At 45.1% G+C, this 27,206-nt stretch overlaps 1 protein-coding gene and 1 pseudogene across 2 annotated transcripts; both read left to right on the plus strand.

The window, feature by feature from the left end:
- The first annotated feature begins 1,058 nt into the window (after positions 1-1,058).
- Positions 1,059-9,969, plus strand: LOC148000239 (uncharacterized). 2 transcript variants are annotated; one of them, XM_087591728.1, is made up of 5 exons: positions 1,133-1,220; positions 2,496-2,656; positions 5,972-7,011; positions 7,388-7,781; positions 9,678-9,969. In XM_087591728.1, exons 3-4 carry the CDS (start codon positions 6,038-6,040, stop codon positions 7,419-7,421), a joined length of 1,008 nt encoding a protein of 335 aa, XP_087447854.1. In that variant the 5' UTR covers positions 1,133-1,220; positions 2,496-2,656; positions 5,972-6,037; the 3' UTR covers positions 7,422-7,781; positions 9,678-9,969. The 2 variants fall into 2 exon arrangements, with proteins under 2 accessions (XP_087447853.1, XP_087447854.1); XM_087591727.1 differs by lacking the exon at positions 2,496-2,656 and having other exon boundaries at positions 1,059-1,220.
- A 12,405-nt stretch (positions 9,970-22,374) lies between these two features.
- LOC148000240 (elongation factor 1-gamma pseudogene) lies at positions 22,375-23,675 on the plus strand (annotated as a pseudogene).
- The last annotated feature ends 3,531 nt before the right edge of the window (positions 23,676-27,206 follow it).

Here is a 27,206-nt window from a genome sequence, read left to right on the forward strand (position 1 = left end):
CAGGAGGAGGGAAGGAGAGAGATTCATCTTTCTCTAAGTTTGGTTAAAGAACCCTGACTAATACACACACATTTTCTCAAGAAACTAGCCTAGAATGAGACCCCCTAATCATCCCCAAAACAGATTCCCATGTTACTAAGAGAAAGCAACCCTCCTCCCATGATACATCTCTTCACAGCTTGATCTTATCACCATCTCTAACAACACAATGCACCAATTCTTGTGGATGACCAATCTCGGACATGTTGTTAGAGAGCAAGGAGGCATTGATGAACCCCCCCCCCCCATGTCCACAGCAAGAAGACACTTTTGACTATCGGCTCCTGGACTGACAAGTTTGCTTAATAACAACCACTGAGTCTGAACTCTAGAGCTTCCGATGGGACAAGTGATCATCAGAGGAAACTGATAAAGCTGCTTCCTCTCAGGTCACAGATGTGCGTTACACACCTTGGGAAACTGTCTCCGTGTCAGTAAGGGGCTTCAGTCTTTTAAACCAGAAGAGGTTTAAAGCCAAAGTGTTTGGATACCCTCAGTGGTCAGATGGTAAGAATCGCAAAAACCAAATGAAGTTACAGAATCTTAGAGCCTTCGTCCTGAGGGTGGTGACGCAGCCTAGGTTCAGTTTCGAGCTGGTCAGTGCCAGTGTCTATAACCCAGAGAAGCTTCCTGTTTCTTCACTAGTGTTGTTCCCGCTGCACATTAATAAGTGGAAAATATCTTTGGTATGACCTGAACGTGACCTGACCCTCATTTAGAAGCGGGGAGCCCTTGGATGGTAGCCCAGCTTAAGAAAGGGACACGTAAGTGACCTGGGAGATTGTCAACACAATAAAAACTGTTCCCTCACACCTGGCTGCCAGCTCCACCAGATGAGCCCACTACCATGCCGTACTGACTCTCTAGATGCCTGAGACAAAATGACCTCTGTGTCCCTTAAGTTGACCCTTGGCACTGATTTGAGAGGAGCTGGGAGAAAAGAACACCAAAAAAACCGAGGGTGGGTTTTGGCCAGTTGTGATTGGTCCGTGACTCCTGACCTCACAAGGAGCCATTGTGAGATAGGGTATTAGTCCACCTATAGAAGATTCTGCTGGGCCTTGATCTTCTCTTTACACTGCAGTTACACTCTTGGTTGGTTGCAGAGCGCTTGGTCTCAAGATGTTGGTCCTGAGAGTTTATTTTTTATTTCCTACTTTAGAACTACTAACCTGAAGATAGTAAGTTTGCTGCCTGGATGTTGACTTAATGTTCATTGATTTAGATTTAGTTTGTGCATACGCTTCAGTTTGTTTTAATTATCAACCATTTTCCATTAATATGTATGTATGTGTGCGTATGTATGTATGTATGTGTATGTATGTATCCATTTACTTTTTTTTTTTCTTTTTCTCTGAGGGCCATTACTCTAGCCCTCAGAATTTTTTTTAAAGGTGTATTTTATTTTTGAGTTCACTGTTACTCACACCAGACACACCAGAAGGGGGCATCAGATCCCATTACAGATGGTTGTGAGCCACCATGTGGTTGCTGGGAATTGAACTCAGGACCTCTGGAAGAGCAGTCAGTGCTCTTAACCACTGAGCCATCTCTCCAGCCCTCCATTTACTTTCAAATGTTGTAGAATGGCTTATTTTGTTACCTTAAACCTTTCGTTAGTCTATATTAGCTGTAAAAACTAAGGAATTTGACTTTACCAAGAGCTTAGATCCTATCCACCTGCTTTGTTATTTCCCTCAACCTTCCTTCCCCTGTGTTTAAAAAGAATCCCCCTATCATGTTAAGAATCTTCTCCTGACACCATGCCACTCATGAGGCAACTGAGGAATCTGTAGGGACAGCTCATTTCCTCATGGCATCACACTGTCAAAGAGCCACCATTCTTCAATGCCCATAAACATGAGTGTAAGGAACAAGGATGGCGAACCATGAGCGTAGAGGTCCGTAGTAGTTAGAGCCATTACACAACTTGAGGGTCTGAGTGAAAAGGGCCTTGAAGAAACTAGTCGATACCCAATAAGCAAGAATCTCTCCCTGAGGTCGCCCCAAAGCTCACTGGGTCCATTCTTGTTACTGCAGCTAACTAAAGCCCACATGTCCTCCTCAAGGTCTGAGTGTGAGAGGTTTCACACCCGATTCACCTCACTGAATTCTGTCCCCAGTTGGGTGGGCTATTTAGGAAGTTGGCAAATCCCATAGTAGCGGTACCCAGCAGGAGAAATTGAATCATTAGAAGCCATGGGACATGTCAGAAGCCTGGAAGCAACTACTTCAAACCCATCTTCCTGAGACCCCAGCCATGGTTTCCCTGTGCTCAGAGAGCCTGAAGCACAGTAAAATCTGTGTACCCTATGTTTTTGTTTCTCGGGGATTTTTGTCACGGCAATGAGAAAAGTAATTCTGTGCTTGGAGACAGGACGTGAAGACGTGCTTTATTATTTAATCATTTTTGGTTGTAAAAAGCTGTGATTGGTCCATTGTGTTTAACCTCACAGAAGTCATTGTGAAGAGTTGCAGACTCCGCCCACATAAGACACTACTCGCTGCTTGGTTGGCTACAGAGTCGCTGGTTCACAGAAGGCTTGGATATTATTGACCTCCTGAAAACAGATTCTGTTGATGTGCTTGGACCCCCAAACAGCGAGTTTGTTTCCTGGTTTGTGGGTTTTGCTTTTTTTTTTTTTTTTAAAAAAATTCTTCACCTGACAGCAAGAGGATTTATTGTACACGAGTTACATTTGGCCACAAGAGAGAATAGAACTAGTCCAGAATGCCAAAGGTCCAGGGCAGAGGGCCAGCGGGACTGTTTTGGTTATAAGAAAGGCAGTCATTTTCCCAGGTGATCTGGGCAAGGTGACATTCCGGGTCTACTGAGACTTATTACCGACAGCAGCATACAGTCCAACAACTTGTTCCAGTGTCCCGGCCTTCAGCATCCCTTACTTCTGCTCCTGCAGGCTTCGCGGGTGCACAAGCTGCTTTACTTGGATCTCTGCCTCATCTTTCTTTTGCTGGCTTCAGCCTATGCATTCTCTTCTTCCGCCACTTCGCTCTCATGGCGCAGGATGTTCAAGGAAGATGGCGCTAAGACCGAGAGCAACATTTCTATTCTTAAGCATAATCCTTTGACATTTTAAAATTTAATCTGTCTGGTTTGAACAGCTTTATTAGTACGGACAAGTTGTAAAAGAAAAATAAGCTTTGTCCTCACCAAGAGCACTTCATCGCATCTACCTGTGGAGGTCTCTCCTGCAAGCTCTGATCAGCTTGAATGCTGGTCTATCCTGGTAACCGTCTTCCGCACTTGCTGTCTTTCACTCTAACACTCCGCAAAAAGACCAAAATCATGCCATGTGTATAGCGAAGTGCAGCCCGTTTCATTACAGCGTTGCGGTGTCAGGGAGGGCTGTCATCTTTAGATGACCATCTATACGAGCTTAAGATAAAGGATTGAAAAACTACAAGTGTAGCGAGTGTGTAGGAGGCAGATTTATTAAGAAAGGGTTAGGCTCCTAACAGAAGGCCATTGGTGTAAACGTTGCAGTGTAAGTGAGCCCTACTCAGAGAGGTATCCTGGACATCAGGAGCCAAGGAATACCACAAAGTCACACCACACAAAGACCTCACATAAGAGATTGGACAGGGAAAACCAGAAGCAGGAGGGAACTGAGCAGAAGGCATTCTTGGGGGCAGAGCCTTCCAAGGTTGCCTGGGATTGGCGGGCTTATGTGACCTGGTTTTGAAAGCTCGGGATTGGTGGGCTTTCTTTGCCCTTTATCCTACAATTGGATCAGAAACATAGATTCATTCTATAACTAATATCCTTTGTCATACCCAGATCAGCACAGAGTTCCAGAGTCAGTTGTCCTTGGACTTACTGTTATTAAAATCAAAATGTCCTCCTCAAGGTTAGATATGAATGGGCTCACACCTTCTCATGTGTCTGAATGCTTGGTCTCTCTCGGGGATGCTGTCTGGGGAAGTCATAAAACCCCAGGACCATGGAAAGCAGCAGGAGAAATTGGGTGACGAGATGCAGTAAGGGCCTGCCAAAAGCACATAACCAACTACTTCAGATCCGTCTTTCCAAGTCACTGGTTTCTCCAACTGCCATCCCTCCCTGTCTCTGAGAGTCTGAAGGAGAGAATACCTTTCATCCTTTCAACTACAACTTTTGTGTGTGTGTGTGTGTGTGTGTGTGTGTGTGTTTCTTTATTTTTCTCCATCTTTATTAAATTGGGTATTTCTTATCTACATTTCAACTGTTATTCCTTTTCCCAGTTTCCAGGTCAACATCCCCCTAACCTCCCCTCCCCTTCTATCTGGGTGTTCCCCTCCCCATCTTCCCCCCATTACTGTGCTCCCTCCAACAATCCTGTTCACTGGGATTTGTTCACAGCCATGACAAAAGTTACACAGTCCCTTCCTGTGAAGTCACCAATAAATAAATAAATAATAACCCTTTGAGAAGTGATTAAAATTTTTTATTGAAGATTTTTCATGGAAGTACACAGTGAACGGAGATCGTTTTCATGAGCCCCGTTGCATTGCAGCTGCTTTTGGCCTGTGCCAGAAAGTTCTCATTTCAGTTAAGGTTCTACTTACGATCCACAGCTCTAGTTAGACTAACCATTACCTCTGGGACTGGCATGTTACAGACAGCAATCCCTGTATCTATTTCTACTTCAGAAAATAACAATATGTCATTCTTGTGGCTGAGCCTGGGTGACCCTTCATGAATGTTGCCAATGAGTTTCCATATGGAAACTGTGAACAGTCCTGCTGAACTGTGGACCTCGCTGTGAACATGAAGCATCAACTTGGTCATGTAGAACTTTGTGTGCGATACCGAGGAATCTCATCATTTCAGTACACATGGTTATTCATTAAGGACATTGGCTTGTACTCTCTCTGTCTCTGTATTTGTGTCTGTGTCTCTGTGTCTGTGTCTCTGTCTCTCTCCCAGAGTGTGTATGTGTGTTGTTGTTGTTGTTGTTGTTGTTGCTGCTGCTGCTGCTGCTGCTGCTATGGTTTTCACACCAGGGTAATACTGGCTTTATAGACCAAGTTTGGAATGAGCTTTTCTTGTCTCTTTGGAGAAGCAGCTTGAAGGTCATCAGTCTCCACTCTAAGGTCAGTAGGTAAGACCCATAATGCAATCTGTTGTTCCCGGACCATCCTTAATGACAGATTACATCACCCTTTCCATCGTGTGACTATAGTGACCACGTGCATTTTAATGTCCAGAGTTGATCATCACACCCAGGGTGTAGCAACTAGAAGGAAGCAGGTGGTACTCATCTTTAATAACATCTCGCCAAGGTTGATGTCTTATGATTCAAGCAATCCTTTTCTTTCAGAATCATCAACTCTCTAGAGTATGAGTTTGCATCACCCCCAACCCTAGGATTCCCACGGATTCCTCTCATCCTTTAATCTCACACATCAATAATTTGTATTTTCTCTGTGGGTGATACAGGTCAAGGGCTAGTCAGATTTGTTCATACTTTCAAATTACCAGATCTTTTGTGTCTTTGGTCTTTGTTTCAACCTCTATGTGTCCTCATATTTCAACTCCGATCTTTCTTATACTTTCTCGTAACTAGTTAGGGGCTTGAGTGGGCTTAGGGGGAAAAAAAACAAAAATCTCTGACCCAAGATGCATCATTAGGATGTTTGAGGTAGCTATGATTTTCTTTTTCTTTTTCAAAAAGTTTTATTTATTATTTATGCACACTGAGCTGTCTTCAGACACCAGAAGAGGACATCAGATCTCATTACAGATGGTTGTGAGCCACCATGTGGTTGGTGGCTGTTGGGATTTGAACTCAGGACCTCTGGAAGGACAGTCAGTGCTCTTAACTACTGAGCCATCTCTCCAGCCCCAGCTATGATTTTCATGATATAGAAATGTAAGCTATAAACTTGTCTCCTACACCTTATTTTGGTTTCATTTTTCTTTCCTTTTAAGATCATCTCGTGGTGATCCCATTCCCCACCTGTTACAGTGGTGGACTTGGAGAAGGAAATCCCATGCATGGATTTCTGCGATGCAAATTTACCACCAGCATCCAGACAAACTGGTTCCAGGCTGTCCATATCTACCATTGTGGACTCCATGTGTTGTTTAGGCCAAAAGGCCGAAGAAACTCTGGGACTCATAGGAGCAAATAGGCTTCATGATGTCCTGACAAAAAATAATATGTTCAACAGGAAAAAAATTGTTGGGAACATCCTTGGAGAAATAAGGCATGTTCCAAAGATTTGTTCTGCCAAGAGTCCTGCAGGTCCTGACAACCTCGCTTCCGCCCTTTGGAGGAGAGAGAGTGATCCTGCCTTGTCCATGTCCGTGGCATCTGACACCCACAAATGGCAAGGGGAGAGCTCCTCTAGGTGCTTCTCTCCAGATTTAGACGAGATGCTGGAGATCAGCTGGCTGTGGAAGTCTGCCCAACAGTGCTATGCTGAGGAGGCCTACAACAGCCACAAAAATTCTGAGGAGGCAGAGAGCACTGTCTCATTGAGTGACTCCTCTGAGGATGACCTGTCCTACCTGGAGGATATCATTCCCGACTCTAACTCGGACTCACAGCACGCTGGTGTGGGGGTAGGGACCAAGAAGACCAACAGTACCATCGGGATCAGTTACACATCCCTCAATGCTGTATTGTTCCTTGAAGACACCAACTGCAAACAGATCCCAGAACCTCAAGATGATACCAAGGTTACCAACCGCATCGGTGTATCCAGTGACGTGAGTGAAACTGACCTACAGTTCAGTGAGAGAATACATGATACTACATATTCCGTGATTTCTGCCCAGAGTAGGAACACTAAATATGAAGATGACAATGGCATAACCCTAGAGGAGTCACCATCTCTATCTAGCAAGGACCAGTTCTGGGAGGTGCCCAAAGACCCCATAAAGAAGCAAAGAAGGCAGATTAGTCAGTTCTTTTACAGTTTATTCTGTTGCCTCCCCACCCCGAAGAAAAGAGAGACAACCTCCAGGTAAGACACTGTCTTATTGCCATAAGACATGGAAAATGGAGTAGCTAGGAAACCTAGTAGCAAGGCCACCAAGGCCCTTTGACACAGATATGTTGGCTGTACCCATTTATAGAATGTGGCCCCAAGATTGCTGTGATCCTAGAAGACTCTTTCCCACTGTGCCCCTTTACGTGGATTCAGTGTCTGCCCGAAGCAGACAGCAGTGGATGCAACCATGGGCAGTGGGGGGAGGGAGGAGGAGGGACTTTGGACTTGGGGAAATGGGAAGTACATTAGGAAGGAAGAAATCGGGTGGAGAACTACATAGAGCAGAGTTGCTGAGGTTAAATCCTGCCAAAGTCACTAACAGAGCTCTTTGCTTGTGTCTCCTTTCAAGGGCTGAAGATCATGCCTGGGTCTGTGATTCTTAAGCCCTGGATTTCCGTTCAGCCTGGTATGGTCCACCAGCTACAGAAGGGAGCCAGGCCAGAACAGGATAGAGCTTTGTACCGCAAGACCTGTTGTTACCTGTCAGACACCTACAGCCTGGGCACGAGCTCTCTACCCTCCTCTCCCTGCAGTGTAGACTATTGGCTGCCTACTTCTTAACTTACGGTGCCCCAGCACTGAGGCTGGACAGAGCGGTCGATCACTTGTTATGAAGAGACAGCTGTCCAGATGCAGCAAACCTCGGGAGAGGATTTTGTGTTTCCCATGATAGCTCATCACCTAATTTTGATCCTTATCAATGACCAGATGCAATGAACTGCATGTACTCGGTAGCCCATGAGGTAAGGAGGCACAAGAAGAGGTGCGGGGACGAGGAGGGGAGGGGCACGTGGGACATGTCAAAAGGGAAGAAAAGCAGTTGGAGAGTGAGGAAGGAAAGAGCATGAAGTGGGGAAGGAGGAGGACCTACCCAAAGGAAGTTCCAGCTCTGGTCGGGCAGCTGAGAAGAACAGATGGGCGTGTTGGGTGGAGTTACAGACCTAAGCCTCCATGAAAACATTAGGAGAAGAGGACTCTTGCACACACCGTTATCCACTAAGAAGCGGGGTTTTTTGTTTGTTTGTTTGTTTGTGTTGTTTTTGAGTAGCTGCTCATGTAGAGGAGCCATATTTGGGTTCCTGCACCCACACTGATGATCATAATCATCCCACAAGGTCAGAACCGGCTGGATCATGAATCTGTGTCTCAGAAAAATAGAAAATAGCACACACACCCCACAATTTCCACTGAGAGAACACAGAAAACATCACCCCTGGTCTGCCATATGTGACAACAGAAGTCTGACCCTCACCTATCCCATGCCATGGCCTCCATGGTAACTTGCTCAAGCAGATGGACTATTTAGCGTTAGTGTCTTCCAGCCCCTACCTATCAAAGACACACTATAGCAATGCAAGCATGAGCCAGGACCAGTTCAGAGCACCCTGCTGTTTAGGCAGTGGCCTGTCAATTAGCTTCTTGGGTTGGGAAAGTTTTCTAAGCAAGCATTGGATGATGTTCACGGCTCTGCTCATGAGGTCTTGAAAGTTGTAAAAATGTCACATTCAGCATGACTCCTACATCATGATCTATTTCCTCTAATATGTGAAGTAGCATGGGGGAGGGGGAAGGCAGAGAACCTGAACCATATGTCTACCCATCTCTCCTTAAGGCAGAGGGCTACCTAGCCAGGGGCAATGTGAGAGAAATATCCTGACAGACAGGGTTACAGGGTCCATTATGGACAACATCCAGTAAGCAAGGTGACTTCCTTTCAACAACTCTAAGCCACCAAGTCTCATCTGCTTTGGGGTCTTAACTCAGCAAGGCACAGGATCACTTCTGTGGCCCTTTAAGTTCACAACTGCACACTTCTGCTCTTACCACAAGTCAAGGTATTGCTTTCTTGGCTCACCTACCTGATTCCCAAGACTGCCCACCATGCCAGGAAACTTATTCCAACTTAGTTTGCAGGCTGCCATGAGTCCTAAAAACTTTGTAAGACAGGGAAAATATTCAACCACAAGCTTTTCATGCTTCACAGACAGAACTGTGTAACAGGGGATTGACTGCACAGGGATATGTGAACCATTTGCCCTGTGGACTACAATAGGCCTGTGAGAGATACCAGGAAATGAGAGTCTAGCCATAAACTGCTCTTCTGGTGCCGGGATGAAAGCTCGTTACACCAGGTGCTTGCTCTGCAAGCATAAGGACATAAGCGAAGGTCCAGCAACCACCTAAAAGCCTTGAAGGGCAGTGTGAGCATTCAATCCCATCTCTGTGGAGATGGAAGGGAACAGCCCCATTTGATCCCTGTGCAGATGGTCTAGCCTAATTTACAACCTCCAGCGTTAAGGAGAGTGTCTCTAAAAACAAGGTTAATAGGACACTTGAGATTCCCCTCCTACTCATACTTGAGAAAAAATGGGCAAGTGCTCCAGAACACATATGAACCCATGCACATGTACCTAGACACACATAAAAGACAGGAGGCACGAAAAGAGGAAATAGAGAAAACCATTAAGAGTTCTTCTTTTGTAATTGATTATTCTTAGGTGTGGCATCTATTTCTCAATCTGCAATATTTTGTGTGTGTGTGTGTGTGTGTGTGTGTGTGTGTGTGTGTGTGTCCAAAAAGCTTTCAAGAGAAAGGCTTCTACATTCACATGGTTTGGATTTAATTTTTGTTTCATCAGATATGTCTCTTCAAAAGTAAGCATGTGGCTTGAATCTGCAAAGAAGACCGGGGAAACTACCCTCAGCTGCATTTGTTGGACCGCCATAGAACAGCATCTCTCAGCTCCATGGGGGAGCCTACCCCACAATGACCCGGTACTGTGGATCCTGTGGATTGGTTTCTTTCGTGATGTTGTCACATCAAGACTATGAACCTGGAGCAGTGTTATGCTCTCTGTAGTTGAAACAAGATTCCTCAGGCCTCACATGGAAAGTCATTCATTTTTATTAAACGCTCACTTGATTCTTTTTTTTATACTGGCCTATCTCTTCCCTTTGAAAGAAAGCTATGATGTTCAGTCCCAGGTGAATAAAAACGTTGTGGCACACCTTCTCAGCCAAGAACACCTAACCCTGTGTTCTATACACCATGGCATGTACTTCCCAGAGCTCATCCACCCCCAAAGTTTTGGCAATGACAATAGGTGCTCCCCTTTGTCGGGACGCCTATATCTTATTGGTGGCTGTTCCTGAAGCCCAAAGACTTGTCAGGTCTGCAGCATGTTGTCAGCATACATTCTGGCTACTCTTTTGGGTTTTTATATCTACCAACCTCCTCCACCCCAATCCCTTCAACCCCCTCTCAACACTAGGTGGGTGAGACAGTAGGTTAGAGGAGAAAGAGCCCATTGGCCTCCTTAGACTTGCTTGCTGGTTAGCAATGTCATGAAGTTCCTTGGGGCAATTCCAATCTTCATTGTCAGGACATCTCCAAGTAGTGTAGCAAACCAGCAAACACCAACAGCAACACAGCAAACAGAACATCAGCAATTCAGTAAAGAGCAGTCCAGCAACCCAAGCAAACAGCTGCAGCAGGGGCGGTGGGCAGGGGCGGCGGCAGGGGAGGCGGCAGCAACAGCAGCAGTAACCACACACTCTCTAGGTGCTCTGGCATTTTCATATCCTCTCCAGAGTCCCCAAGGATTCCAGATGTAAATGCTGTTCAGGTGGCAGAATCACGCCTCTGCCAGAGCACGAGACAAATCACAGTCAGCTGCTGTGGACAATAAGAAACAGCCACACATCCCGTGCATGGGACTGAAACAAAAAGCATGTTCTCGTAACTGAGTCTTTTTAAGAAACCAAAATTCTCACCACATACAGGCACAAGGATACTCAATTCTTCCTGTTGGTGAGCCTATGTCCAATCAGGTAGCCACTTAGAAACCCAGTCAATCCGCTGGGGAACGCGTGTTGAAGCATCCGAATCCAATTCCCTGCCACAGAGCGATTTTTCCTAAGGCCCCAGGAAAGTAGGGTGGCTAGCCAAGGCCACTAGTGCAGAGGCCCGTTTAGAGCAGCCTCTGCCCCCAAAGCCCAGGGCTCTCAGTTTTGATCTGTTTACTTTCTTTCTCTGGGCCCAGGCACTGCTGTTCCCTTTTGCAATTTCACAAAAGCATTTGTGTTTTGTTTTTCTTTTTTTTTTCTTCCTTTTGGCTTTCAAAACATTGTTTCAGTTTTTTGACTCAGGAGACCAGGCCATCCTCAAACTCAGAAATCTACCTGCCTCTGCCTTCTGAGTGTGGGGATTTAAGACCTGTGCCACCCTTGCCCGGCCTCATTTCTTTTTTCTTTTCTTTTCTTTTGTTTTCTTTTGTTTTCTTTTCTTTTCTTTTCTTTTCCTTTCTTTTCTTTTCTTTTTTCTTTTCTTTTTTCTTTTTCTTTTTTTTGCATTTTTATTAAATTGGGTATTTCCTATTTACATTTCAATTGTTATTACCATTCCTGGTTTCCAGGCCAACATGCCCCTAATCCCTCCCCCTCCCCTTCTATATGGGTGTTCCCCTCCCTATCCTCCCCCCACTACCGCCCTCCCCCCAACAATCACATTCACTGGGGGTTCAGTCTTGGCAGGTTCAAGCCAGCCTCATTTCTTAACATTTTACTAAGTCGGTGTTCCACTGACCTGAGAGAGATCCTAAGATTCTGGGCAATGTTCTTTTCCACGTGTTGTTCTGTTAATGTCAGCGATTGAGCTCTCAGCTTCATGGGCCTGAGGTGCAAAATAGGAAGACTGACAAATCTCTTCTCAGCACTCCATCAGCCCCAAACTCTCCAGACAACCGACCTGGACATAAGAAGCAAGGCAGCACTGACTGAGAATTCGGGCAGTGAACTTGGCTATCACACGCAGAACACGACTGAGAATGGAAATCTTCCCCATCCAGTTCATCAAGATGAGTTCCCCCTTCCACACTGTGAGGTAACTGGATGTGCTGAAGCAAAGAGCTGCTTCTCAGCAGTGGCATGGCCAGCTCTGTGCCCAGCCTACTCCAGACAGACTCTGAGGGCTCCAGTAGCAGAATCACATCACCTTCTGCTGATTTTTAAAACTGAACCACGCTGAAAGACCTTCACGTTGTCAACTGACCCAGGAGCCTAGGCATTGGCTTCTGGGCTTCACTAACGTGAGTATCCAACAGGAAGGAGCAATAAAGGCCCTCTGCACTTAGGGTCAGAGGGTCATAGGGCTTTAGTGGCTGAGAACAGAGCAGACATTTTTTGGGAGGGGCAAATTAAAAGGAGACCCTGAGGGATATGAAGCCCCCAACTACAGAGGAAAATATTTACAAGTCAATAAAACGGAGACCAGAGAAAGTGCCTCAGTTCAGATGTCCCGGCTTCAGCTGTCCAGCAACCTGCACAGACTTGCTTCAGGAAATTGAGAGACACAGGAAAACAGAGCAATTGGAGGAAATATGGAAACAAAAAGAAAAGTCGGCTTGAGAGCCTTGTCTGTACACAGCTTGGAAGCAAGCCTTGGTCCCTTTCTCCCCCCCCCCCTTCTTTAACAAACAGGGATGCCGATGTCTGCCTGGAATCCCATCACTGGCCCGATAGAGATCTGCAGACCCTTGGGTCTCAGTGTCAATCCAGCCAGCCTAGCAGAACCACTGAGACCTGATAATAAATGAGAGACTTTGAGTTAAAAAACAAAAAACAAGATGTGTCTGAGGTTTTCCTTTCACATGCTCGGACTCCAAGTGGATGTATGCTTACATACAGTCACAGTGTATCTGCACACTTGGAATAAGAGACGCATGCACACGCCCACACACACACACACACACACACACACACACACACACACACACACACTTTATGGAATGATTTGTGTCACTCAGGCGTTTATTTTTGATTCTTTGGGACAGGACCGGTGGTCCATTCTGAAGGTGAGTGAGTGCCTTAGGTATCTAAGGGTGACCTCAAACTTCCGATCCTTCTGTCTCCTCCGCCCAACATGGAAGATCCATGTCCACCTCCCCCTCCCACCCTCACAGAATACAGATCTAACACAGATATTGTAGCATGCTAGGGCAGCACTGTAGGACCAAGGTACAACCCGCTTTAGAAATTTTAGAGAGAGACCTGGTGTCAGGTAATGGTAGAAGGGACCTCTTTGGACTTGGGTTATTGTGGCTGCTCTCAACTCAGCAGACAGGCACACAGAGAACAGGAGTCAGAATCTGGAGGAACAGCATCACCAGGTAAGAACTGTCAATGGACACCAGGGTTACCTGCAATCCCCAAAGCTCAGAGAGAAAGGACAGAGCCCTCTCAGAACCTCAGAAGACACAAATCTCTGGGAAGAATGAGCAGGTCAGGGGCTCTGCTGACCCCACCTGGCTGATCCTCTAGCATTTTGGTGAAAGTTCTGACCAACAGGCAGGAAACTCCTTAGTGTTGTTCTTCCCGGGTGGTCATCCCTTGGTCAGTGCACAGCCAAAGCCAAATTGATGCAGATGGACATTTAACCTCTGCCCTGGGATTGGACATGGACTTCTGAAGAGTCCCGCAATCTGAGGAACAGTCTGCTTGTGAGAGTGACAGAGATTACAATCATGGTACACACTGAGATTAAGAAATTGGAACTACCTAGCCTCGCAGAGACTGGATGTACCAGGGTAGGGGATACCCAGAAAGACCCCCACCTGCTTAGGAGAGAAGAGGAGGGTAGAGGGAAGGATTATGGGGGGAGGGTGACTGAGAGAGGGGTAGTTATCAAGATGGAACGTGAATAAGTAAAATAACAAAAATTAAAATAAATAAAATTCAAAACAATCTACCCTTACAAAGATTTTAAGATTTGGAACACTAGTTTTTTTAATTACATTATTAATAAAAAAATAAACTAGGGTTGGTTGATATTGTTGTTCCTTTTATGGAGTTGCAAACCCCCTCAGCTACTTCACTCCTTTCTCTAACTTCTCCACTGGGGACCCCATTCTCAGTTCACTGGTTGGCTGTGAGCATCCTCCTCTGTATTTGTCAGGCTCTGGCAGAGTCTCTCAGGAGACGGCTATCTCAGGCTCCTGTCAGCATGTAACTCTTGGCATTAGCAATATTGTCTGGGTTTGGTGGCTGTATATGGGCTGAATCCCCAGGAGGGGCAGGCTCTGGATGGCCTTTCCTTCAGTCTTTGCTCCACACGTTGTCTCCATATCTCCTCCCATGAGTACTTTGTTCCCCCCTTCTAAGAAGGACTGAAGCAGCCACACTTTGGTCTTCCTTCTTCTTGAGCTTCATGTGGCTTGTGAATTGTATCTTGAGTATTCCAGGCTTTTAGACTAATATCTGCTTATCTGTGAGTGCACACCATGCATGTTGTTCTGTGATTGGTTGCCTCACTCAGGGCATTTTCTAGTTCCATCTACTTGTCTAAGAATCTCATGAAGTCATTGATTTTAATAGCTGAGTAGTACTCCATTGTGTAGATGTACCACATTTTCTGTACCCATTCCTCTGTTGAAGGACATCTGGGTTCTTTCCAGTGTCTGGCTATTATAAATAAGGCTGCTATGAAAGTACAGCTCCCAGGGACTAAACCACCATCCCAAGAGTACACAGAGATGGACCTATGGCTCCATCTGCATATATAGCAAAATAAGGCACAGAATAAGTTTATCTTCTAAGACATCTTTGCAACTTCAGTTCCATTAGGAAACTAAGCTCCAAAAAAGAAAAAAAAAAAAAAAACAGCTTGCATCTGTTGCTTTGTGGGGAAAAAAAAAAAGAACCAGGGGGTTGTGTTGTGGTGATCCCTCTATTGCTAATCTATTTGTCAAAAATCAGTGAGGACCTACATTCTTGTCCCCAGTACCCACATCACCCACATACAATGTCAGGGCCAGCAACACACAGTGGTAATCCCTACTCTTGAGAGGCTCAGAAAGGAGTGTAGGAACCGGTGAGCTCAGAATCGGGAAAGTCCCAAAATTCAAGATGAGAGACCAAAGAGCAGACAATCCAGGGGTTGACTCTGGATTCTTGAACAATGACACGCAAAGATGAATAATAGATAAGTGAACACTCTCTCTCTCTCTCTCTCTCTCTCTCTCTCTCTCTCTCTCTCTCTCTCTCAACCCCAAATCATACTTGGAAAAGTCTCGGCAACCTGTCAGGGTAGAAACTGTGGGTTGCAGCACGCGAAACCCTAGCGGTCAGCTGAACATGAAGTCCACGTTCACAGTGGTCACCCACGAAGGTCTTCTGACTGGAAACAATGCCTTTTTAACGTCACTAGGATTAAGCATCCATGCTCTATGCAAAATATAACCAAAGTCGTAAGCACAGGCCTGTACACCATTTGCCAGTTCCAGGTGGAACCGAACCGCTCAGTTTTGTACATGGGTCCACACGACCTCTAAATCCAGGAAAGCCGCGAGCACAAAGCAATGGGTCATACCTCAGCATCTCCAGCCCCCGTTCCTGGGAAGCCTTGGTTCAAGTGCTGTGGCCTGGCCTGGCCCAGGAGAGGGGCAGCCTGTCAGGCTGGGACAGGGGGCCATGGGCTTTACTGCCTGTCACAGAGAATGCTCCTGCCCCTGCATGACAACGACAAGGTATCCTGATATAGACGTGGATTCAGTAACTCCCCCAGCCTCAGCATGGAAAAGCACAAGTCTTATGGAAGACAGAATCCTGCGTCCATTTTATCTGAGCCACACAGAGGAAGGCAAGACTACTTTACCCTAGCGCCGCGTTCCCACAAACACTGCATACTGAGTGAATGGACGTTATGTTGTACGGCACACCCATTTAAATCTCAGCCTTGCTGCCAAGCACTGGTCTTTTCAGGTTAAGCAGAAGCTTTCCTCAACAATGGCTTAGTCAACTGACATATCTGTGCATGCAGTGGCCATGTCTCATATTACACAATCCATACTATAAATCCACTCCATGCCTACCCGGGGCTGTGGCTGTAGTCCTGAAGCTGGCTTAGTCTTGAAATAGCAGCACCTGCCCTGTGGAACTCAACAGCAAGCTTCTCATCTATAAAGCACAGCATCTTGGATGGTCACATTGTCATCCATGCAGGTTTTGGGATCTGCTTTACCTGCATCTTCCCTGTCTTCATAAAGCCCTCACCCTACACTAATTCACAACTGTACTTTTCCATTAGTGTTTTCAGAGAGTAGGCTCAGAAGACACTCTTATAGAAGAAAACCCTGATGCTAAGACAGCTATTAGATATTCTGCATTCTCTCTCTCTCTCTCTCTCTCTCTCTCTCTCTCTCTCTCTCTCTGTGTGTGTGTGTGTGTGTGTGTGTGAGAGAGAGAGAGAGACAGAGAGAGAGACAGAGACAGAGAGACAGAGAGACAGAGAAAGAGAGAGAGAGAGAGAGAGAGAGAGAGAGAGAGAGAGAGTAGAGAATGTTATTTAGTTCCCCTCTGTGGGGTCCTGTGCTATTCACCATGCTTTGATTGATTTTCATCTTGGTTCCACGGGAGATGTAGTTTTGACTTTTCCACTTTCATTTAGAAATAAGCTTACCCAAGTTGTAGCACACACACCTCTCTATGACTTTATAGGACAGCCGTGAGCATTTTTCCGTGTGCGTGTTTTGTGCACATGCGTCTACTCCTAGAAACACCAACAGTAGCTCAAGGTGCAGAAGCAGACAGCTGGATCCAAGACCAGCATGCATTTTATTCTTCAATATTTTTTCATTCCTTGAGATTATCCTACCATTGTATCATCTTTCCATCCCACTTCCTCCACTCAAATCCTCGCTCTTTGTTGGTCCCTTTCAGATTCATAGCCTCTTTTTCACTAATTGCTATTAATATATATATATATATATATATATATATATATATATATATATATATATATATATATATTACATGTATGTCCCCCAAATTCGTGGACACAATCTGCTCCACCTGCACATTGTTTTTTGTGTGTATACTTCAGGCCAATCCACTGGGTTCGATAACCAATGGATGCACATAAAAGATTCATTATATGATATCTGTCTTTTAGAAACTTCAGAGTGAAATTGCAGAATAATCCATTCTAACCCTGGAGGGGTTCTCACTGCCTCTTGAAAGAACAGAGGATCCCTGGCATGTTTCCACCCTGGTTTCTTGTCTGGCTGTCCTATGTGTTGTGCAGAGTGTTCTCGCAGGTTTTTACCTGGACTTCCCTACGTTTGCCACCCCACAGATGCAGTGCTCCAAACACATGGCTGCAAACCTAAGTAGAGGAAGGAATAGGAATGATTCCCAAGCAAGAAGCTAGAACTACTGTTTTGGGTTGGTTTTTTTTTGTTTTGTTTGTTTGTTTGTTTGTTTTTGGTGTTGACAACAGGATATTGCTATGTTGTCCAGTTTGGTCTCAAATTCCTGAGGGGTCCACCCACTACTTTCCATCCATCCATTCATTCACTCATACACACACACACACACACACACACACACACACACACACACACACACACACACACACGCACACACATCTGATTATCTCTCAGCCCAGACGTACAAACATTCACGCATCCACTTGTCTTTTCATTGGTCTATTCATGTATCCATTTATCCTTCCATGTATCCATGAATCCATTTGTCTAGGATATCTGTTGCTTTGACAAAACACCATGACCAAAAAGCAGGTTGGGGAGGAAAGGGTATATTTATCCCTGTTCATCACTGAAAGAAATCAAGTCGGGAACTCAAGCAGGGAAGGATTTTGGACATGGGTGCTGATTCAGAGGCCATGGAGGGGTGCTGCTTACTGGCTTGCTTCCCCTGGCTTTCTCAGTCTGTTTTCTTATAGAACCCAGAACCACCAGCCATGGGATGGCACCACCCACAACAGCCTGGGCCTTTTCCTACCAATCACTAGGAAAATGCCTTCTAGGTGGATCAGTTTGCTCATGAACTAATTAATTTGTAAAGCAATTTCGCCTCCATCCCCCCCCAGTCATATCCCCCCACACACATCTCTCCTCCCCAACCATCCACTCCTCCTCCCTTTCTCTTCAGAATATGGGGGGGGGGGCGTGGATCTCAACCAGTCCTGGCAGTACGACGAGGTGCATCCTCTCCTATCGAGGCTAGACAAGGCAGCGCAGTAGGAAAACAGGATCCCAAAAGCAGGCAACAGAGTCAGAGACAGCCCCTGCTGCCACTATTAGGAGTCCCACATGAAGTCCTGCTACACACCTGTTCCATGTGTGCAGAGGGCCTGGCCAGTCTTATGCAAGCCTCTGGTCGGCATTTTGGGCTCTGGGACCCCTCTGGGCCCAGGTTAGTTGATTCTGTAGGTGTCTTGTAGTGTCCTTGACCCCTCTGGCTGCTACCATCCTTCCTCTCCCTCCTCTGCAGAATTCCCCAAGTTCTACCTAATGTTTAGCTGTGGCTCTCTGCATCTGTTTCCCAGCTGGGTATACAGCTAGATCTTTTCTGGAGGTGTTTTCCCAATTGCGGTTTCTTCTTTTCAGATAACTCTAGCTTGTGTCCTTTTGGCATAAGACTAGCCAGCAGACCATTCACCCCACTTGTCTGTCTGTATATCCACCCATGCATCCGTCTGTACATCCATGCACGTAGGCATCCATCCTTCTGTCCATCAGTCTACCTATTCATACATACATACATTTGTCCATATTTCTATATTTGCTATTATCCATCTGTCTGTCCACCCACTTATCCATGCATCCATCTATCTTTCACTTTACACCCTAGTCAGTCAGATGTGCTGTCCTTAGACAGGTCATCCCCTGCTCTGTGATCTGGATCTCCCTTATTGCTTCATGCTTTCAGAAACTCTCTATGTGGCTCTACTAATCCAATGGTTACAGGTGGATAGGGTCCCTGAAGCCTCCACTCCTCTCTCTCTCTCTCTCTCTCTCTCTCTCTCTCTCTCTCTCTCTCTCTCTCTCTCTGTGTGTGTGTGTGTGTGTGTGTCCATCTGTCTACCATTGCCCCTACAAATATCAAAATGCCATGCTCTATAATTATGCTGTTACCTCTCCAGTGGAGTACACCAAGAGACTGGGATGAGCTAGTTCCCCAAAGATCTTGTACCCACTGCTGTCAAAATCAAATATGTAGAGAAAGAACAAAGCTGGGATCCAAGAGATGCTACTTTCTGCTACCAGGTCCTGGACCAACATGCAAGCCCCAAGAGTTCAGTTTGTAGAGAAAATTCATCATCCTAGCACTTCTCCTTATTCAGATCCCCCGCCCCACTTACCTAGAAGTGGTAAGAGAAACCTAGAAGGAGGGGTTCTCATACTGTCAAAATGCCAGCCACAAAGAGAGCCCAGATAACATATAAACCCAGCAGAAATGGGAAAGACAGGCATTGAGTTACACCCCACACCCATAAGTGTTTCAAGACATTTCTGAGTTGAACCAAGGAGATAAGGTTGGGTGTGAGGTAGGTGAATGGAGCCACAGCCCGTCCTGTGCCTCTCAAGGAACAGCCAACTGCTGCCTTCTTTTCATGAGATAACGATAATGTGTTTAGTCATTCTGAACCCTTCCTGATGAGAGGATGAAGCAAGTCACCCTTCATTATTCCTGACAACACTGTATTTCATGGTCAAAATGTTGAGAAATTAGTGTAAGAAAGGAAGACACTATTGTTCTGCCTCTGTCTCAAAAATGATTTAGACTAAGCTATCCTAATGATAGCCACAAAAGGACCACACCTCAGAAGGTAAGTAGGGCAAAATGGGGCTTGAATCTCTGGTCTCAGTTTTTTGTTTGTTTGATCTTGGGTCTCTATTTTTTCTTTTGTATATTGCCCCTGCCTCCGAAGGCCATGCAACAAGAGACTATATTAACAGTGGCAGAGGCAAGCCCTCAGCGCACAGTAGCTGATTTTATTATTGTTGTTGTTGTTTGTCTATTTGCTTGCTGTTTGGTTTGATTTTTCAAGACAGGGTCTCTATATACCTCTGGCTCTCCTGGAGTTCACTGTGTAGACCAGGTTGGCCTTGACCTCACAGAGATTTGTCTGCTGTCTCTGCTGCCCAAGTTCTGGAATGAAAGCTGTGCACCACCACACTGGCTAATGCTGACTGTTACTAAATCACTGCTTTGAACTGCTCTGTATTTCTATTTTTTTAAGTGTGTGTGTGTGTGTGTGTGTGTGTGTGTGTGTGTGTGTGTGTCCTCTCATTCGCACATCTCTGAGTGTGATGTGAGAATTGGGGAGCACATGTATTCCATACTGCGCATGTGAAGGTCAGAGAACATTGGGCACAGGGAATCATCTTACACACTGCTTTAAGAAAGGAATCTCTTGTTTGCTACAGTGAACACCCTGCTAACTGGAGTGCTGGGATTATGGGCGTGCTCTGTCCTTCCTGGCTTTTACATGGCTTCTAGGGAGCTGAACCCAGGTTCTCATACTTGCACACTTTACCCATTGAATCATCTCAACAGTGCTATTCTGCTTTCTTAATAAAGTAAATTACATACATAATGCTGTTGGCAGGCCTCAAATGGTTATTTTACTTTGTGAATTTTATTTCCTATGAGATAAGTTTGGTTCCTGATCTCAGAGTCAAAAAAACTAGTCAACAATTGTTATGCCTATGAACACACATTATAGGCATTACTAATACACTATTGTTATTTATATGTAAGAGTCTCTTACACATGTTTCTGTCACTATTTTTTCTTTTTCAAATTAATTTAAAAAGTAACGGGCTTTCATAGGAAATTTTCCTACATGCTTCATTTTGGTTGGATTTCCCCCTCCTCCCTCATTTTACTTTGTGAGGTGTCACTGCAGAGGCTAGACACGCCTCAAACTCATGGACTAGTCTGTAGACAGTGAACATAACACTGCAGTCCAGCCAGGCAAGATATGCCATCGTCACGATAGTGCCAAGTCTGTTCTGCTATGAGTCAACCAAGTGGTCTCTGGTTTTGATGCCCACTTTATATGAAGGAACTGGTGTTTGGCATTGCAAACCTATCGAAAACTATATGTCCAGTGGAGAAGTTCTTACTCTTACTTTGTTAAATAGATATGATGCACACATCCAATTGCCTTCTAAATAATTATGTTATATGTCCATAGATTATTATTATTAATATATGCTCTAGTTGGAAGCTCCATTTTCAGTGGACAGTATTAACTGCAGAGATTCAACTGAGCACAGTGATGGGAATAAGTGACGTTGAACACTCAGCTCTGAATGAGACAACCATGTGACCCTCTTCAAAGATAGGAGGCATCACAGAGGAGGGAGAGGAAGAATGTAAGAACCCCCTCCCCCAATCGGTGAAGAGTGTTCAAAATGCTGTCATGAAGCCCCACCCATCCCTGAGGATTGATAAACAATTAATGGTTGCTGAGGGAGGAAAAGATATTTCTTTTCAATGGAAAAAGTGTCCATGCTCCCTGAAAACAACCCTAATGGAACCTCTTGGGTCACAAAACATAAAAGTCAGGGAAGTAGAATGGGTAGAGGGAAGAGATCAGCAGGGTTGGGAGTGGCCAACAGTAATAAAGGGTGAGTATGATCAAAATACCTTATGTGCATATATATATAAAAAATATAAAAAATGAACCCCATAATTACGCCTAGTTGATATATGCTAATAAAACATTTAAAATATCAAGATGGGGTTGTAGAGATGGCTCATCAGTTAAGATCATCAACTACTCTTTTGGATCAACGATCAATGCTCACACAGCCTTATCATAACCTCTAACTCTAGTCCTAGGGCAGCCAACACCTCCTTCAGGCTTCCAAGGGCTCTGAATATGTATAGTGTGCAGATCTACATCCAGACACACAAAATAAACACAAAAAATTTAAAAGATATTTTAAAGATCTTAGCATACAGATGTGTTCAGGCAGAGTTCCACAGGAATAAAGACCTGCTCACAAGTTTAGAGTTTTAATCTGACCAAGTCAAACCAACAAGGATAGAATCATTCCCTTTTCTAGAACTGGTCAAATCATGGACATGTAATATTCCTCCATGCAATATTTAGGCTAGATAAAAACTAAATCGTATTTATTGTTCATGTGCAGTCCATGTCAGTGGAGAGTGTGCATGGTGTCACACAAGGAGGTTGTGGTCAGGAAAAGCAAGCTTAGCCTCAGCTACATAGTGAGTTTGAGGCCAGTCTTGTCTCAAAAGAGAGTTCAATGAAACAAAGCAAAAGCTAACAAGGAGCTTCCCTTATTTGCTTGCTGACTCTGGCACCACACGTGCTTAGATAGGAATGGTTAGATCTAAAAATATAACTGTTGACACGAAACAATAGCTTAGATGTTTAGTGGAACGATAAATGTTTGGTGTGAGAACGGGACGGAGGTTTATTTATAAATAAATCATGCAGAGGGACTATGGGAAGAGTAAAATTACAGAAAATACTTAATAATTAACTTGAGCCCTTTTCTCTGCGGAATCACCATGATGGCTGGGACCCTGCACACAAACCCTGAAAACTGGAGGGCCTTCAAGGCCCTCATCGCTGCTCAGTTCAGCGGGGCTCAGGTCCGCATGCTCTCCGCACCACCCCACTTCCACTTTAGCCAAACCAACTGCACCCCCGAATTTCTCAGAAAACTTCCTGCCGGCAAGGTTGAGGGCAATGACGGACTCTGTATTTGAGAGCAATGCCATCGCTTATTGCTTAAGCAACGAGGAGTTGCAGGGAAGTACGCCAGAGGCAGCAGCTCAGGTGGTGCAGAGGGTGAGCTTTGCTGAGAGTGACATTGTCCCTCCAGCTGGCACCTGGGTGATCCCCACCTTAGGCATTATGCACCACAACAAGTAGGCCACTGAAAATGCCGAAGAGGAGGTGAAGCGAATCTTGGGGCTGCTGGACACTCATCTGAAGACACGGACTTTTCTGGTTGGTGAGAGAGTGACACTGACTGGCATCACAGTTGTCTGTACCCTGTTGTGGCTCTATAAACAGGTCTTAGAGCTTTCTTTTCGCCAGGCCTTCCCCAATATCAACCAATGGTTCCTTACCTGCATTAACCAGCCTCAGTTCAGGGCCATCTTGGGGGAGGTGAAGCTGTGTAAAAAGATGGCTCAGTTTGATGCTAAGAAGTTTGCAGAGAGACAGCCGGAAAAAGATACCCCAAGGAAAGAAAAGGGCTCACGAGAAGAGAAGCAGAAGCCCCAGACTGAGCGGAAAGAGGAAAAAGAGGCAGCTGCCCCAGCTCCTGAGGAAGAGATGGGCGAGTGTGAGCAGGCATTGGCTGCTGAGCCCAAGGCCAAAGACCCTTCGCTCACCTGCCCAAGAGTACCGTTGTGTTGGATGAGTTTAAACGAACGTACTCCAATGAGGACGTCCTCTCTGTGGTGCTGCCATTTTTTGGGAGCACTTTGATAAGGATGGCTGGTCCCTGTGGTATGCCGAGTACCGCTTCTCTGAAGAGCTCACCCAGACCTTCATGAGTTGTAACCCCATCACTGGAATGTTCCAGCGATTGGACAAACTGAGAAAGAATGCCTTTGCTAGTGTTATCCTGTTTGGAACCAACGACAGCAGCTCCATTTCTGGGGTTTGGGTCTTCCGAGGCCAAGATCTTGCCTTTCCGCAGAGTCCAGATTGGCAGGTGGACATGGCAGAAACTGGATTCTGGTAGCGAGGAGACCCAGACCCTCGTTCGAGAGTACTCTTCCTGGGAGGGAGCCTTCAGCACGTGGGCAAAGCCGTCAACCAAGGCAAGATCTTCAAGTGAACTTGTCTTGCTAGTCGCCTAACTGCCTGCACCTACCCTTCAAGGGAGATGGGGGTCATTAAAGGAAATGTACATTGAAAAAAGAATAATGATTAACTTGAACATAGAACAGCAACACATGCCAGCAGTCCTAGCACTCAGGAAGAAAAATCCAAGGTCCTACCAGACTACATAGTGCATCCGAGGCCAAGGTGACAAAATGCTGAGGCACCGTATCAAACATAGAATTTAAATAAACAGACCTGGCTGCTCTTTCAAATTACCTGGCTCCATTTCTAGCACCCACACACTAGATGACAACTGTGTAGAACTCCAGTTCTAGGGGCTCTCCACCTCTGTGGGTACTGAGCAGTGTACATGCATATGCAGGCAAAACATCCATAAACATAAAATAAAAATAAATAAGTCTTAAAATGAAACAAACAGGCACCAAAAAAAAAATCACATAAAAGAGGGGTGGGGATAGAGCTCCAATGTTAGAGTGCTTGGATCCCTGGGTCCTATCCTCTGATCTGCATAACTAGACAGATTGGAATACCCTCTAAATCTCAGCACATGAGAAATAAGGGCAAAACCAGGCTGGACAGTGTTTAATGGTTGACCCTCCTGTTGGAGGTGCTCATTTGTAGCATTTGATAATTGATTTTAAAAACCTACTGGGTATTATATTTCTGTCTGTTTAATAATTGTTATGACGGTTTGGAACAAAAGGGATAGAAAATATCTCAAGTCTGTGCGATCCTTTTCCATATTCAAGAACCCCTCACCCATCAGGGGCTTTGCAAACATCCAAACAAAAATCAGGAATAAAGGATCAGGGTTTGACATTGATTTGTCTAGTTACTTAAATAGCTAGTTAGTTGAGTTAGTTAGTATGTTCGTTATGAAGAAGGTCTCATGAAGCCCAGGCTGACATCACACTCACCATGTAGAGGGAGAAAACCTTGAATTTCTAATCCTGTCTCTAACTCCACGTGCTAAGATACGGGGGTTCACCACTCTACTTGGTTTTACACAGTGCTGGGCAGTGAACTAGTATGTCATGCATGCTAGGCAATCACTAAGCCAACCTAACTACCTAGCCCAAACAAAATAATTCTAAAGGAGATCATGACTAACAATCCAAGGAAGGACTCATAATCCAAGATGATGACGAAATGTGGCCTTTGTTGTAATTCTGCAGTTAGCAAGACAAAGGTTGACTATCCCAAGAAAGGACAGCAGGAGTCAGGTAGAAAAGTTGTCATCCTGCAGCATCCGATGGGCTATTGCACAAGGTTATAGGAGGGGTGTGTGGGATTGCACAGGGCCTGTTAGTTCTTTGTTGCCAGGATCCAGGGTGAACAGGAGTTACTAGGGTAGGACTTGAGTCTGTGGAAGTTTTGCAGGGAAAGTGGAATTAAGTTTGCAAGCAATGAGTCTCCGTGGGTCATCAGATTGGGAGATGAGATTTTTGGATTGTTTGCGTGTGTGTGTGTGTGTGTGTGTGTGTGTGTACATGTGTGTGTGTATGAAAGATTAGATAAAGAAGTTGAAAGACAGAATCACAAACAAATTCGAAGAATTTGTTGATGGATGGTAGCTGGTTTGTTTTAAGGACCTTAGTTCTATCCAAAGTTCTAGAATCGGGCAACAAATGACCCCTTATTCTGTGAAGCAGAATGAGTGCTTCCAGGAGCTGAGATTTGGAGATACACATGAACCAAGTAAAGCAGAGACAACACGAAGTAGTGATGTCCATTCTTAACTTTTCTTGACATAGGTGAGGCCTTCATGTATGTATACATACATACACACAAACACACACACACACATACATACATGCAGTTCATATTATTAGGTGCAATTTTGCTTTAACTTCAATTTGGGCTCTAAAACAGTAGAGACCCTTCTACTTTCCAGAAAAAGAAGACATTAAAAAATGGTGTCATGTGCAAATTCTCGTTTGCTGAAACTTGAGCCATCTGCCACATCGCAGGGCTTGCAATAAAAGTTGAATCCAGCAACAGGTTGAAGGGGAGGGAAGAGGAGACATATGCACTCGTCATCACCGACCCTTCTTGGTTGATTTCACACTGTGATGCTTCTCCCAGCACACTGTCAAGGCTCACTGATTCCAAGGATAATTCAAAGGTGAGTGTAGAACCCATGACGTCTATAGGTTTGCCACATTAAAGACCATGACTAGTATATTCAATTTCCCATCTGAGCAGAGGCATTTCACACTTTGACAGTAATAGATCCTACTGTGAGGAGAGAATGTGATGCAGTCCTCAAAATGTTTCCCTTCCGAGTCTAAAGATGTGGGTTTGATCCTCAGAACTCGGGTACAGATGTAAGGTGCAGGACCAGGTGAGTGGCCCTTGCTGCAAAAAGTACGTGTGAGTCAAGACTGGCGAGCCCACTTCAATCCCCAGAACACACGTAAAGGTGAAGGGAGAGAACCAACTGTGCAATTGTCCTCTGACCTCCCCAACAGTGCTGCGGCACATTGCACTCCCCATATTAATGATTGATGTAATCATTTTGCTGTAATCAATCACAGTATGGGGCAAAGACAGGGGAACCCTGGGGCTTACGACTTCCTCAGTCTAGCCTGATGGATGAGACAGTGAGAGATCCTGCTCCCAGGAGTCGGCTGGTGCTTGTCAGGCCGGCACCCACCTTCCTATGGTCTCTCTTGTACACATACAATCTCCATATGGAGCTGAACATGTGAACCTGCACATACATGTACACACGCATACAGCACACACATATAACACACACACACACACACACACACACACACACATGCTGAACCACCGATTTAAAGAATGCCCTACAGGTCCTATGGTGACGTTTTGAACTGAAGTTTCTTCTTCTCCAATGACTATAGCTTTGTCAAGTTGACATCCTGCTAGACAGCACAACATACAAAATATTTTGACTTTTCTACAAATAATATTTTCCAGTTTCAGGAAATAGAGATGGAGGGAGGGTGTGTGTGTGTGTGTGTGTGTGTGTGTGTGTGTGTGTGTGTAAAATAAAAGCGAGGAAGTGAAGAACCAACAAGATCATTGTCAGGCAATCTGGAGTCCCTAAATAAATTTAAGGTCTACAACCCTCACCAATTTTACATACATACAAACATACATACACACACTCAATATTTATTTATTGTTAGTAGAGTCACACAGAGCTAGGAGCCACTGTCAACTTTAATATGTATATGTGATCATTTTAGGGGCAGGAGCAGATGGCTCGACACTTAAGAGTGCTCACTGCTCTTCCAGAGGATCTCAGGTCAGTTCCCAACATGCACCTACATGAGAGCTAAAAACCATTTGCAGCACCAGCTCCAGGGGATCTGATGCCTCTTCTGACCTCTACCTGTTCCTGCATTGCAAATGTTGTGTGTATGCAGGCCAATACACATAGACACACACACACACACACACACACATACACACACAAACACACACAAACACACACATATACACACACACATAAACACACACACATGTACACAAAATAAAATAAGCACATATA

This window comes from Rattus norvegicus, chromosome 17, assembly GCF_021556685.1.
Source record: "Rattus norvegicus strain SHRSP/BbbUtx chromosome 17, alternate assembly SHRSP_T2T, whole genome shotgun sequence".
Lineage (NCBI taxonomy): Eukaryota > Metazoa > Chordata > Mammalia > Rodentia > Muridae > Rattus > Rattus norvegicus.